At 43.3% G+C, this 13,137-nt stretch overlaps 1 protein-coding gene across 1 annotated transcript in view; it reads right to left on the bottom strand.

The window, feature by feature from the left end:
• The window catches only part of LOC147192060 (poly [ADP-ribose] polymerase tankyrase-1), a 45,127-nt gene extending 32,272 nt beyond the window's left edge, over nucleotides 1-12,855 (bottom strand). The window contains exons 1-4 of the mRNA XM_086134529.1: nucleotides 12,393-12,855; nucleotides 11,266-11,381; nucleotides 10,173-10,281; nucleotides 5,841-5,936 (exon numbers count right to left, since the gene is read on the bottom strand). Of these exons, the coding sequence (XP_085990655.1) occupies nucleotides 5,841-5,936; nucleotides 10,173-10,281; nucleotides 11,266-11,381; nucleotides 12,393-12,840 (769 nt within the window). The 5' untranslated portion in view covers nucleotides 12,841-12,855. The remainder of the gene's footprint in view (nucleotides 1-5,840; nucleotides 5,937-10,172; nucleotides 10,282-11,265; nucleotides 11,382-12,392) is intronic.
• Nucleotides 12,856-13,137: the final 282 nt, after the last annotated feature.

Here is a 13,137-nt window from a genome sequence, read left to right as displayed (position 1 = left end):
TTCAAGGTGTAAAGTTTTCAAACGGTTTTGTTGCTTGACATAAAAGTGCAAAACCTCATCTTGATTTAAAAAAAAAAATAATAATGATAATCTGATCGAGGCCTTTGTGTAAATTTATGTTGATGCTGAAGAAGCTCTTCTACGAATAACAATCGGAGGTGATTAATACTGTATCGTTAACGGACTTGCTCTGCTTTGTCGGTTTGTGCGGTTTATCACTTTCACTGCAGGGCTTGTTTACAGAAAACTTTCATGGCTCTAAAATTGAAAATTGAACACCTAATCCACGTGATGGGGGATGGGCAGTCTTAAAAGCCTGGTCGGAACATCCGTACAAGAAACGGTGCCTTGTCGTCTCTGGTTTGCCATTGGAAAAGCAACTGATCGGCTATTTAACCCTTTGAGGGACAGCGATTACTCCAGTGGACAGCTTGTCATGTTATCAGGTTTCAGGGTGCATGAAAGGGTTAATAAAATCCCGCCGAAGATTGTGAGGATGAAAAGAGAACCTTTTTAACACTTATAATAAAAGCGATAAAAGGAAGCTTAAGGGGAAATTGGCGGAGATAATGCAACACTTCCAATAGTGTCACACTGCGATTTAAAGCGGATGATTGGGGACTTTTCGGTGAAGGGAAGGTGACAGAGGAAAATGGCAAAAATGGGTCACAGCAGGGGGGGCGGCATGAGGATAATGTGTTTGAAGACAGGTGAGTGACATAAAAGGGGCTTATGGTCGGGCTGGGAGCACTTGCGAGTTCGTAGTCAAGGGCGCGCACACACACGCACACACACACAACACGCACACACACAGACACACACACACACACACACACACACACACACACACAAACCCGGTCAAAGTGCACTAATAAGTGTGTTGCGACTGCGGCAGGATCAATGACCAATGACAGGAATCTCAGACAAGAGGGGCAAAAAAAATGCTTTTGTTCCACAAGGCAGCTCTACGGGGGATTATACGATACGAAAACCTTTATTGGTCTCGCAATGGAGAAATTCCCAAGTCACAGCAGCAAAGTTCACTCCACTAATGTGTTTCTTTCCATTATTTCTCTGCAGTCTTCTTATGACAAACCTCTGCCACTAAATCAATCCCCCCCCCCATATTGTCTTTAATTACTGGTCCATGTGTGACCATTTTCCCTTGCGTTGCCTTTTGATTCCGGTTTTTACCACTGGTGGAAATGTGGCTTAAAAAACTGAACCGCATGCCGGTACCTTGGAAAAGGTTATCAAGGATTACACATAAGAAGGGGATTACATGCGCTGCTGGAACGGGATCTTTATCTTTCAATCAAACAATCCTTGTTTAAAGCTGATGACTTTGCATCAAGACTGGATTCAGATTTTGCGTCCGGTCTGTTTGAAGGTGTCTGAAAATGTATTTTCCAACTTTTTGACATCTCAAGTCAAGTTAGGAACCATTTCAAAATTGCAATTATAGTTAGCGTCTCTGAAAAAAAGAGCTTGTTAGCTTCTCCTATCAGTCTGTGCCTCAACAGCAAACAACGGAGGAAGATAAATTCCATAGCAGAAGACGACGAGGACGACAACATAAAAGTGCTGCGAAAAAACATGACGGAAGGCAGCCCGTGTGAATGCAATATTTTTTCCCCCCAACTGTAATAAAGACCAGGGCGGGAAATTGTGTTTTTTGTAGATGATTTTTTTTACATTTTCAACATCTTTATTGCCTCCTTGGTGCTGCTCTTTTGTTCATCCTGTTGTTGTTTTTTTTCCATATATTATTAATATGAATGCCTATGTGGGAATAATGTAGCTTGGATAACTTGAGTTCCCTCACATCATTTTTAAGTATATCTACCTATCTATATAAACCTCACACTATTCAGAGTTATACTGTGGATGTTTTATGCTGAAGATGCATAAAAGACAGATCATTCTCTTTTTTTTAAGTCCTGCTACCTGCAAACCCAAAAGACTATTTGCAGAAGAAATTGAACTTGAAACAAATAAATAAATGCGGGCACATAAAAACACATTTCAAAGCAATATAGACTTGTTTGACTGAACTGCACAGGGAAGACTTCAATTCTAAGTTCAATGCATCGGTAATAAGCTTTGCTAGCCAAATGTTTATATATTCTCAGTTGATTTGTCAAAGGGAGCTCTGCCTCAAGGTTGTTTCGAACTTTTTGTAACAAAAACTGGTCAAGTATTCCTGACAAATGGTGCATGCTAGTTTGAATTCAGAGATGCTGGGAATGGCACGTCCTCACGAAAGCCGCTTCGATTATTTTCTATAAAGCATTCACGGACACTCCCGTCAAAACGTTGCATGCGTGAGTGTGTCCCTGGTGTGGCATGGAGAATGAGATCTCATGAATAACTGAAGCAGGATTCCGTATTATTTATTTCTTCACCTGCACCTTTTCGAAAAATGCTCCAAAATGTCTGGTCTTTGTTTTTCTCTTCTCCAGCTAACAAAGAACAGAGTCGATGATTTCTCAAAGCCGTTTGGATGTGACAGAGCAAGAGAGCTAATTTATGGGTCAATATAAGCACGACAGAAAGCTGTGCTAGCCTGCGGCAGAAATGAAGACTGGGAGCAGAACCACTAAATCACAGCGGCAGAACATACTGGACAGGTGGGGGCGGGGTGGGGGGGGGGGGGGATCCTGTGCAGGTTGTCACCGTAGAAACGTATATGGCGGTGACAAATATTGTATATATGTTCAGTGCATGTAAAAAGTCTTCACAGCCCGGGTCAAAAACGAGACCAAGAAAAAGAATCTAAATTTTTTAAAAAAATTTTAAAACTGTTTCCATCTGACCTATAACATCTCAATGAAAAAAAACATAAGAATTTAAATATGCAGACCCTCAAACGAAAACTTTGATAATAAGAGGGTATCGATGCAAATATTCCACTTTTATCCGACTTCTTCAAATGTAACCAACATACCAGTAGTACAGCAGAACATAGATTTACATTAAGAAAGTAAAAGGGTCCATCGGTCCAACATATGAAAAGAAGGAAATGAGCTCAGATGGTCGGAACTATTCCAAGAACAACTCGAGCACTGGCCACACAAGAAGCGGAAGCCGTTGGGAGCACAGCCTGAACTCAACATCACCAACTGAGGATTCCAAGGCTGACACCTTCAGGTTTGACCGAGGTCTGCAGCTGAGCAAATGGACCAAGCCATGTTTACGAATGCTCAGTTGGAACGTATGCTGGCTTCTTTCGCCACAATCACCAGTACCAACTGTTTAGCGCGCAGGTGGTAGCATCAAGCTGTGCGGCTGAGCCGGGTGCCAGTAGAACTGGTACATGATGTAACGACAATGAAATAGTGATCAAGGACTACATTTGTAATTCTCCGGCGTTGTCTAGAATCTGTTGTACTGTACCTTTTTTTATTTTATTTAGGTCTTCTTGAAGCCACAACTGCGCATGTGAAACGGTCGATCATTCTTTGAGTGGAATTTCACCCTAAGCGATGAAACCCGGATTGAATTTTGGCTATGGTGGCGTAAATGAATCTAGGCTCGACAAGCAGCATCGCCGCGTAAACAGTTTGAATCCACCTTGCTGTCATGACTTCAGTGCTTGGCATAGCATGTGTGTTCAAAATAAGATAATAGCAATGTGCGGATCGTGGTTGGAGGAAAAAGGTGCGACAGGAGGTGAGTCGCTTTCATAACTTGAGTTTACAAGCGCAAAATGAAGCGCAACTCGATTTCTGCCGGTTTCTCGCCGTGTCTGTCCGATCTGTCCTTTTATGCCGCGGTCACATCGCTGTCACTTGATCCGTGGAGTGTAAATCTAGCCTCGAACAACTAAAACGTGGTTCCCAAAAACGAAAATAAGCACATACATTATCTTCAGGTTGTGCTTAAAATCTTGGCATGCTGCGTGAATGAATCTAATGGTTTTAAATCTGTGCGATCAAATTGTGCTCGGGGTTCTGCTGATGATTTTATACATTTTTAATCAACCACATAACATCGAGCTGGAAGAAATAATGAGAGTGAAAGCAGACAATCGCCTTACGAACATTCTGTTTTACAATTCATAGTATTTGCAGCAGGCAAAATAAACGCGGGGGAGTAAGTCGTAGGTGCAATTAAATCTTTATTCTGGGAATGGTGTGATAATGTATGGCGGTCCTGTGACAAAGTCCTCATTAAGAATATTAATGACAGCGCAGAAGTTAAACGGTCCACCCTGAAAATCATCCATTTCAGCCCCCCCCCCCTTTTATGTTAATGAACATACATAATCCCTTTTCACAGTATAGGGGTTAGGATTCAGCCATTATGGGGTCTGACATCTGCTTCAGATGTATTTTTCCATTTTTAAAAGGAACCACGGTTCAACGGGTCATTGATGAGCTGCGACCTTTGCCTCACTGTCAGGCAGAAAACTCATAAATAAATGCAAAGTGTGAAAGCAGCGGATGTGTGCAGAATCTAATTTTCGGTGGAGTCTCGCCGCAAAGAGTCAAACAAGAATCAGGCCAGAGAAACATGCTTATAAATGTTGCAGCCTTCTTCCACTGACTAAAATTCACTGAATTCATGTCTGGCATTTGGAAAGTGTGTCTGCTGCAGTGAAATTCCCCTCGGGGTTTGAACACAATGCCACTGCTCGCCATGTATCAAAGTTTATCTTATTAGCCGCCGAGCCTGACGAGGGGAATTGATGATGTAAGCCGGTGTTAATATTGAGGTGGGGGGAGCCAAAAGTGATTGAAGTGAGGAAGTGAACAGAGGAGAGAATTTAAGAGGAACACATCTGTGCAGATTTTCTGTCATCCAGGTCATGCAAGTTCAATTCAGAACTAAGAGAGAGAGACTTTCGGGTTAAAAGTGAAATCTCTTCGAAAACCGAGGAGTCTGGTTGCTTCTCTTTAACTTTTGCAGTTTCTTTTTTTTTTCATGCATGACATTGAGTCCAATTCGCTGATGTTTTTCGAAGACGTCATGGTCCCCTAACAGTCGAAAAGGGCTGGACGCAATCGGTGTTTTGCTCATAAATGGCACGATACAGTCGCGTAAATTGACAAAACGGCATGGAATTGGTTATCCGCAGATGGCAATCAAGCCTCTTCCAAACGTGGATAAAAATTGAATGGATCCGCCAATGCAGGTGCGGTATAAACAAACAGATCAAGTCTACTCTTTCAATGTGAGCTTGATACATGCCAGAGGCTACCGAAACAACACATACAATAATAATTCATGAACCACAGTTAATTAATACGAACATGGTCTAAAAACGCAAAATTAGAGGTTTGCTGATCCTCATAGCAAAAATATAAATAAATTGCCGACTGCGGTAAGAAGAGTAATGCTGAGGTTTATCGTCATTCAAATCAATGGGGGGGGGGGGGGGGTTATCAAGTCAGCTCATTAGTATGAACAATTTAAAATGTATATATGAATCTTTGTTACTTGCATGTTCTCAGTGCCGGATGTTGAAGCTTGTGCAGTTTTTTAAAATTGAAAGTTGGGCATAGTTGTTTCATGTGTTCATCATATAGCACATCACTCCATGTGGACCTGCAGCATCCATTCAGAGCTAAGTGTCACTCTACATCAGAGAACTCACAAGACACTGAAGCATCTGCAAGGATTATTTAGTTCTGTATCAGAGTGTATAAAGCCACGTTTGGCAGGGTCCGTGAAGAAAAGAAATTGTCCTCAACTTTGGACGGCCAGCGCTGGCTGTTGCGGTCAGACAATCATGACAGGCGCAGCCCTAGAATAACACGACGAAACGCGGCGCGTAAAGTCACACCGACGGTAGAGCGTGTGGCGTTTTAACAGACCGAAAGGAATGTGGCACTGACCTGTGAGGACAGCCTTGGCGGAGGGTTCAGCCAGGTCCAAGGCAGACTTTCCGTCAGTGTTGCGGATGTTGGGGTCGGCTCCATGCTGCAGTAGAACTGTGCAACAACAGGGCAGACAAAGACAGTAGCTCAGTTCCTGGACTGACATGCAAACTCCTTGACACACGCTGCGACCCAGTCCTCCCGCTGAACCATATCCTGTTCCGAGCACCGCTCTCCCTGGACCACCCCATTGCTCCTGAACTATCGCTGCTGCCTCGCATCGCTCTCCTGCTCTCGCTGGTCCTCCTCTGTTGCTAGCACTGCTCCCTCGCCTGCCCCTGGCTGCCCCCGTCCTGTGAGCCATGCTGTCGATGTAAACAGACATGCCACCGCAAGAGCAGCGAAGGCACGGCAACGAAACCCTGCCACGCAAACGACGGACCCGGCAAAGCGGCTACGTGAACACCACCAGAACACATTGCACTCATGTGCACTCGCAGGAGGAAGGAAACTAACACACACAAAAAAAACAAACGAGGACGGCGGAAGAAAAGCTCAAAGCTACAACTAATCGAGGGGCCAGCGGTGATGAGGCAGACAGGCAGGCAGTGTGAGTGGAGAGAATCTGGCTCTCGCTGCCTGTGTGAGAGCTGCAGCTACAAGATGAAAGAGGTTGGAGGGGGGGGGGGGGGGGGTTGAGGGCTGCGAGTCAGCGAGGATAGGCGAAAAGGGCGAGAAGACAGGAGAGAGAGCAAAACAAGCAGAAGAGCTGTTTGGGTAATAAAAAGAAAATGTACATCAAGTATGATTTTATGAGCAGAGATGATAAACCAGAATGAAATTATAAATGGAATCAATATGATTGCATTGTACAAATGGGAAAATTAAATGCAGATAAAACTTCATTGTGTCCATCGTGGTAACTCAAGAGTTTTATAAGAGGTGCTTAACATGTAATGCTGAGCTGTAATGGGGCCGAAGTGTATAACTAAACATGTCTAAACGTGACATACTGTTCCTGTTAGGTCTGCCTAGCAACAAGTGGCCTCACAACCGTGATGCAAGCGGGGAAATTCTAAGATCATAAAATGGATCTGGAGAGTTCTTCTTACTCAACAAGTCACAAAATCCTGAAACATGACTGGGGCTGAAACGGGTCCTCGAGTAATCTGAGTACCTCGCTTCCCAAAAATGCTCGCGTCATTTTTTTTTCCACCGAGTACCCGCTTATTCCTGTGTACACTGTCACAAGGTATTATTCAAGCTCATCACGGCAACAATTGCTCGCGCTATACATGACAGTGACATGCCAACAACGCGCTAAAGACGGACAACTTCAAAATGAACCTTACATGACCAAATAATTTAATTTAATTTGGTCATTTTAATTTTTAAGTTGTTCCCAGCAGCATGTGGTGGCATATTAGGGGTCTCGCCACTGGTATTGGTATGGAACTTTATCCTTGACTCACAAGTCACATTGTTATTATGCTTATTAATTCGTAAAATGTAACGGCACAGAAATCGCGTGCTTTTGGAAGTTGCCAGCTCGGCTACAAACCACAGTAGCTGCTACAGTATGTAATGCGTGGCATTCGTCTTCAGATCAGCTGCTTTCACATCACTTATTATTCACAGCAGAACGCTAAAGATAAACAAGAAGGCTGCGAGAAGTGGCGATGAAAGCTCTCAACATCCTTCTCATTGTTTGTCTGTGTTTCTGCCGCGCTGTTTGCTCCGAGTCAGTTTAGCGCATCGTTAAATGTGGCGGGGTTTTAAATTGTATGTTCAGCACGTCGCCGTAATTAACGTCTTGCTAAATGTTCTTCGGCGGCGTGCTGCCATAATCGAGGGGTTGCAAAATATTCTACGGCTGCTTCCCTTGTGCACACAAAAGGAATGGGTGATTAGTGAATTCGTCTGCAACAATAGGACGATTGATGTTTTAGTCATTTTGGACGGTCGCGCTGTCAGACGACCAGATAAATGTCATTCTGTGTCTTAGGCAGGGTGACATGTCACACTATAAGTCCGTCACCGACTAGACCCCGCCCAATCGTTGCGTGTTTTCGTCAAGATTCAGTCCATGGGAGCAGGTCCGTTGGGGAGGCGGGACAAGCAGTTGTCAAAGGCATGTCAGCGGAGGCATTATGTGCACATGTGCTTGTTTTCTGCTCAGAAAAGGAAAAAAAAATTGAAAAAAAAAAGGGGAGGGGGGAATAAAGAGACTATGGACCCGTTCCTGGATGGTGGAGTGACGGCTGTAAGGACTGTCTCTTCTCCAGCTTGAGGTAACAAATTTGTTAAATGACACCACGTTTGCTAATCAGCTACTAGCTCTGCAGTTACAAAATGTAGCAGAGTTGAAATGCTGCGTATACTTTCCAATATTTCCCCTTTTCTGTCATTTCTGTCATTTTTGTGCAGGCCGCATCCAGTCTCTGGTAAAACGTAGGAGGTGCAAGAAAAACAATAATATGTCACACTATACGGGCTACAACACGTCAAAGCAACTCAACATCGGCTACAGCAGGTCTGTCGGCTCAAAATCAGGCTACATTTGTGCCATCTGATGTCGGTATAAGAGATACAGATGCAAAGATGGTGTCACCACTGAAGGGGACATATTATGGAAATTTGACATTTTCTTGCTAAAGGTACTTCAGACTCCAAGTGCCTGACTGAAAACAATCAACAGTAACGGAATCCATAATCACGATGGTCCCAGTCGCAATTATCCAAAAGCCTACATAGCATGTGTTGCACTCTAAAAACAAAAAGACACGTCTCCGTTCTCCGTTCTGACATTTTTACTTTCCGGCGCTGTTGGACTTTACGTGAAGCATTTAACTTCAAACAGAGATTCACTCAGTAGGTATAGTTTTTTTTTTCGGGCATCTTCGTCATGGCCTCGCCGATTCTCGTCCTTTTTCATGACGGTCATGACCCACTTGAGCTCGGAACGTCGGGTTCCTAACAAAACTAGTGTAATTACAGAAAATGTGTAAATGTGTTTGCCAGAGCGCTTCTTATTTGCTTCGGTCATGCTGTTGTGGATATCCCAAAAGTGAAAGTGAAGTAGCGACCTGTTAGTTAAGCCTCACAATGAACTGCATTATTGACAGGTGCGAAGACTCCTTGTGAATTATTTGAGGAAATACAGCACCTGCATATCAATCCACGTTCACCGGATTGCTTAGTAAATGAGGTACCAAATCTTAAAGAGTTGAGCTTCGTGTTTTGCCAAAGTGTTAAAAGTCGATACTGCAAATGCTTTTGCTTCAGTCGCTTCCCGCTGTTGTGGCTGCCGAGATGCTCCCAAAGCGTGCACAGCTTTGACAAGTGTGCAAGCCAAACAAGTGTACACGCCAACCTATCAAGCTCTGCTGCAGCAGAAAAGCTGCGAGGTGTGTGTGTGCGTGTGTGTGTGTGTGTGTGTGTGTGCGCGCACACGTTCGTCTCAGCTCAGGCACTGACGCATCCCTTCCATCACCCACTCACCTCTCAACATAAATATAATTTTGGGTTAGCAAAGATCCCACTCAAACAGACACTGATACCCACAGAAAAACATCCCGTACAGCCGTAGTGATGCATCAATCATAAAGTCCTCGATAGATTTACGGGTGAATTTCCCCCCAGAAAATTGGTAGAAAATGGCCTGTAAGGAAGGTTAACGAAGAAAAAAATAAAGAAATTTAAATCATTGAAGGTACGGTTGGTATAAATTTTAAATACATATAATCAAACCTAATAAAAACTCCTTGACTCATATTTTTATCCGGGACTATTGATGCAATGTCGTTAGGCTTCCTCTATATTCAACTCAGCCCTGCTGCTGCTGCTGCTCAGACAGTCAAGGCCAGACAGTCTGCCGATGCTCCTGCCCCCTGTTTTGGCAAGTTATCAATAATAGGCCGGTGAAGGATATTGTCATTTTTCAACAAGCACACACCATAGGTTGACGTTGTTGTTTGATAGGACTAGACTATAAAAAAACCACACAGTTTTCGAGGTAGATTAGAACGTCACACTTAACTCATTCAGCACCACCCAATACTGGACCAAGTCTGGAAAGACGTTTAAAAACGTATTTGGGAGTGAATGAGTTAACATATAATCTGACACACTACCTATCGCTGCATTATACTGTACATACTGACATGTTTCCTCCTGAGGTGGTGCTGCTAGACAATTATTCACATGATACATCGTTTGGTCATATTGAAGATTCAGTGTCTGCTTCCAATGTATTCATGGAACTTTGCTTGTATTCTGTTCTTGATGTCATCTTGCAAATAGAAACTTCATCTTTCAGTCAAACTATTCAAAACACGTGACTGTTCTTACCTATACAGACGTCAATCTTGCCTTTGATTGCCGCCTCGTGTAAAGGCGTGTAGTTCCAGTTATCTCTGGCATTCGGCTCAGCGCCCTGACACAGCAGCAAGGACACCACCTGAAGGCAACAGAGGAGTATTCTTTAATCCCGATTATAAAATAAGATAAGAAAACCTTTATTAGTCTCGCAATGGAGAAATTCCCAATTCACAGTAGCAAAGTTATCAAAGGGCTTTAACTATTTCAGCTATGCTCTGGTATTCCAAGCACATTATCAAACTATAGACAGGAAATACAGAAAAAGCAGCTCCAAAAACTGTTTTCAGGCACTCTAGAGGACACACGGAGTATTACAAGACACCACTGTGGACGCAGTCCAGGGTGTATTCCGCCATACTAATGCTTCAAGTCATAGATATGATCCAGCTCACCTGCGACTCTGAGAATAAGTGCAAGTGAAAATGGATGCATGGACGTCTATTTGTCTTGTATGTATGTATGTATTAAATAATTACTGCATACAAGCTACTGGTGAGAAACAATCCATTCATCGATCATTCTTCATTGATGGGACTGTGTGGAATTTGTAAATAAATCGCACCTTGAAGCAAATAACGCAAAATATTTGGCTACCAGCAACAAAGGCAGTGGCTAAATATAATTTCTTCATTTGCATCCTCATCAATTCTTGGTCTTGCCTGTTTACATGTTAGCAACTCCCACCAGAGATGCCATTGATGAGTCAAGGAGAACAACTGAGTGAGGAGCGAGGGACAAATGTTTCAAGAAATGAGAAATTTGCTGCTTGATGTCCCCATTTTATAAAGCCATCACTTAAAAAAAAAAAGATCATGTCAAGTTATTGGCATGTGACTCCGCCTACTGCCCAAAGACGGCTGGAATTGGACGCAGCACGCCCGCGACCCTTTTGAGGATAAGTGGATTAGAAAATGGGTGGATGGATGCGACATAAACTTCTTCCTTATAACAGTGTAGCATTTTGAGCCCTGAGATTCCTGGTGTCTGATATTGAATTTCAGTCATATTATTTTTCAGAAATTGACAAATCCACCTTGAACAAAGATAGCGTGTCCATTCTCACCTCCGAGTGGCCAAAGGAGCATGCATTGTGCAGTGGTATCAGTCCACCGTCATCCCTTGCGTGGACATTGGCGCCGATCTGAAGTAGGTGGTCAACCACATCTTTACGCCCGAAACCTGACAAGACAGGCGAAAGAATGGCAAAATGAAATTAGAGCAGGAAACAATTTTGTGTTTTGTATTTCTAAACACATGTTTATCACAATTGCAAGCATTCATGTCATTATCAAGTATTGGCACTGGAAAATGGTGTGCCCTCAAATTAAAGTAGTTCTACTCAATCTGAAAAAAAAAATTATAGCGGGGCATCCTGAGTTGTGGGACCGTGGCCATTTATGGCACAGGTGTCAAACTCAAGGGCTGGAGGCCAGATGTGGCCCGCCACATCATTTTAAGTGGCCAGCGAAAGCAAATCAAAGATGACAACTTCCATGATACTTGCTAAAATGTGTACCAAAATTTCAAATTTTCACATGTAATAAATCAGTGGCATATTGAAAGCATTTTCTTGTTACCAAACCCCTCATTACAGTTACTTAAACAATAATTTAATAAAACGTTATTCTTGCCTTCTTTATATAGTTTCAGTCATCAAGGCAAGGGAAACGGTCATTATAATGTGGCCCCGACAAAAATGAGTTTGACACCCATGATTTCCAGGTACGGCCGGCGAATCGCGAAAATGCTCAGAATTAAAGATGATTAGAATAGCATTGAGTGGGGCTTGGAAAACGTTTTCCACAAAAGACGGGCGATGTTTTTTTTAATATTATTATTATGGCGACCAACACATTTAAGGTCGTGTCACTGTGACGACGATGTGTCAGTGTCATTTATTTTCGCAAGCATTTGCCCCAAAACAATTTAGAAACAGTTTACAAACAGTCCACTTTCTGAGTAAGTCTCCTGGTGTCGACATTCAGCAAAGTGAAAGGGTCTAGATTTGTTTTCCGCCAAAGACGGACGATCTTTTTATATATACTGTACTGTATTATTATTTTAGCAAGCAAGACCGATAAGCTATTGTCACTGTGATGACAACGTCTTAATGTTATTTCTTTTCACTAGCGTTTGACAAAAAACAGTTTAAAAACAGCCCAATTTGTGAGTAAATGTCATGGTATTTACCTGCGGCAAAGTGTAAGGGTGTAGATTTGCGTCCAGCCATATCTTTAGCGTTCACATTCGCTGTGTCTGCCAGCTTTTTCACTCTCAAAACATCTCCATTCCGACAGGCTTCGAACAGCTCCCTGAACGCCCCGTTCGTACCGCTGAAGCCACAGGCACCGTTGCCGCTGCCCGTGTTACCGTCACCCGTATCGGGCGTCGATGCTTCGCTCGTCCCGCTGCCCTCCGTGGTGGTCGGGGAGCTAGCGATGCTGCTCAGGGCCAAAACCGGGATGCTGCTGGTTGCCGTGGGAGAGGCCGGGGAAACTTCACCGTCCGCGGCTGCTTCGCGAGGGAGAAGCGCGGCATCGTCAGACGGGGTCAGAGGCGAGCCCGACTGGATGACGGGGAGCGAGGAGGTTCGGGGTGGGGAGGAGAGAAACTGAGGGGAGCGACGAGGCGTCGCCATTTTCACAACACAACAATCCCCAGTAGCAACAAACGCCGCTGACAACTTCCTGTTAAGTCAACCCAAACTTCCGGCTAGTCTTTTTCATGAATTTATTTTTGTCTTCTTCTTTTTATTCTTTTTATTAATTAAAGAAAATACAGACGTAGTTCTGCTATTTCCTGTCACATTAGGACATTTTTAACTTTTTTTATTTATAAGGGGCCAAAAGCGACATAGTAAACCAAATACTCCTTCAGTAATTTATTAGACACATACAAGACAAATTACAACAAAAATTAAATAATACTGTCCTCT

Source organism: Hippocampus guttulatus, chromosome 17 (genome assembly GCF_054856545.1).
Source record: "Hippocampus guttulatus isolate MCC_2025c chromosome 17, RoL_Hgut_1.0, whole genome shotgun sequence".
Classification (NCBI taxonomy): domain Eukaryota; kingdom Metazoa; phylum Chordata; class Actinopteri; order Syngnathiformes; family Syngnathidae; genus Hippocampus; species Hippocampus guttulatus.
Note: the sequence above shows the minus strand (reverse complement) of the source record. Positions and strands in the feature narration are given on the sequence as shown.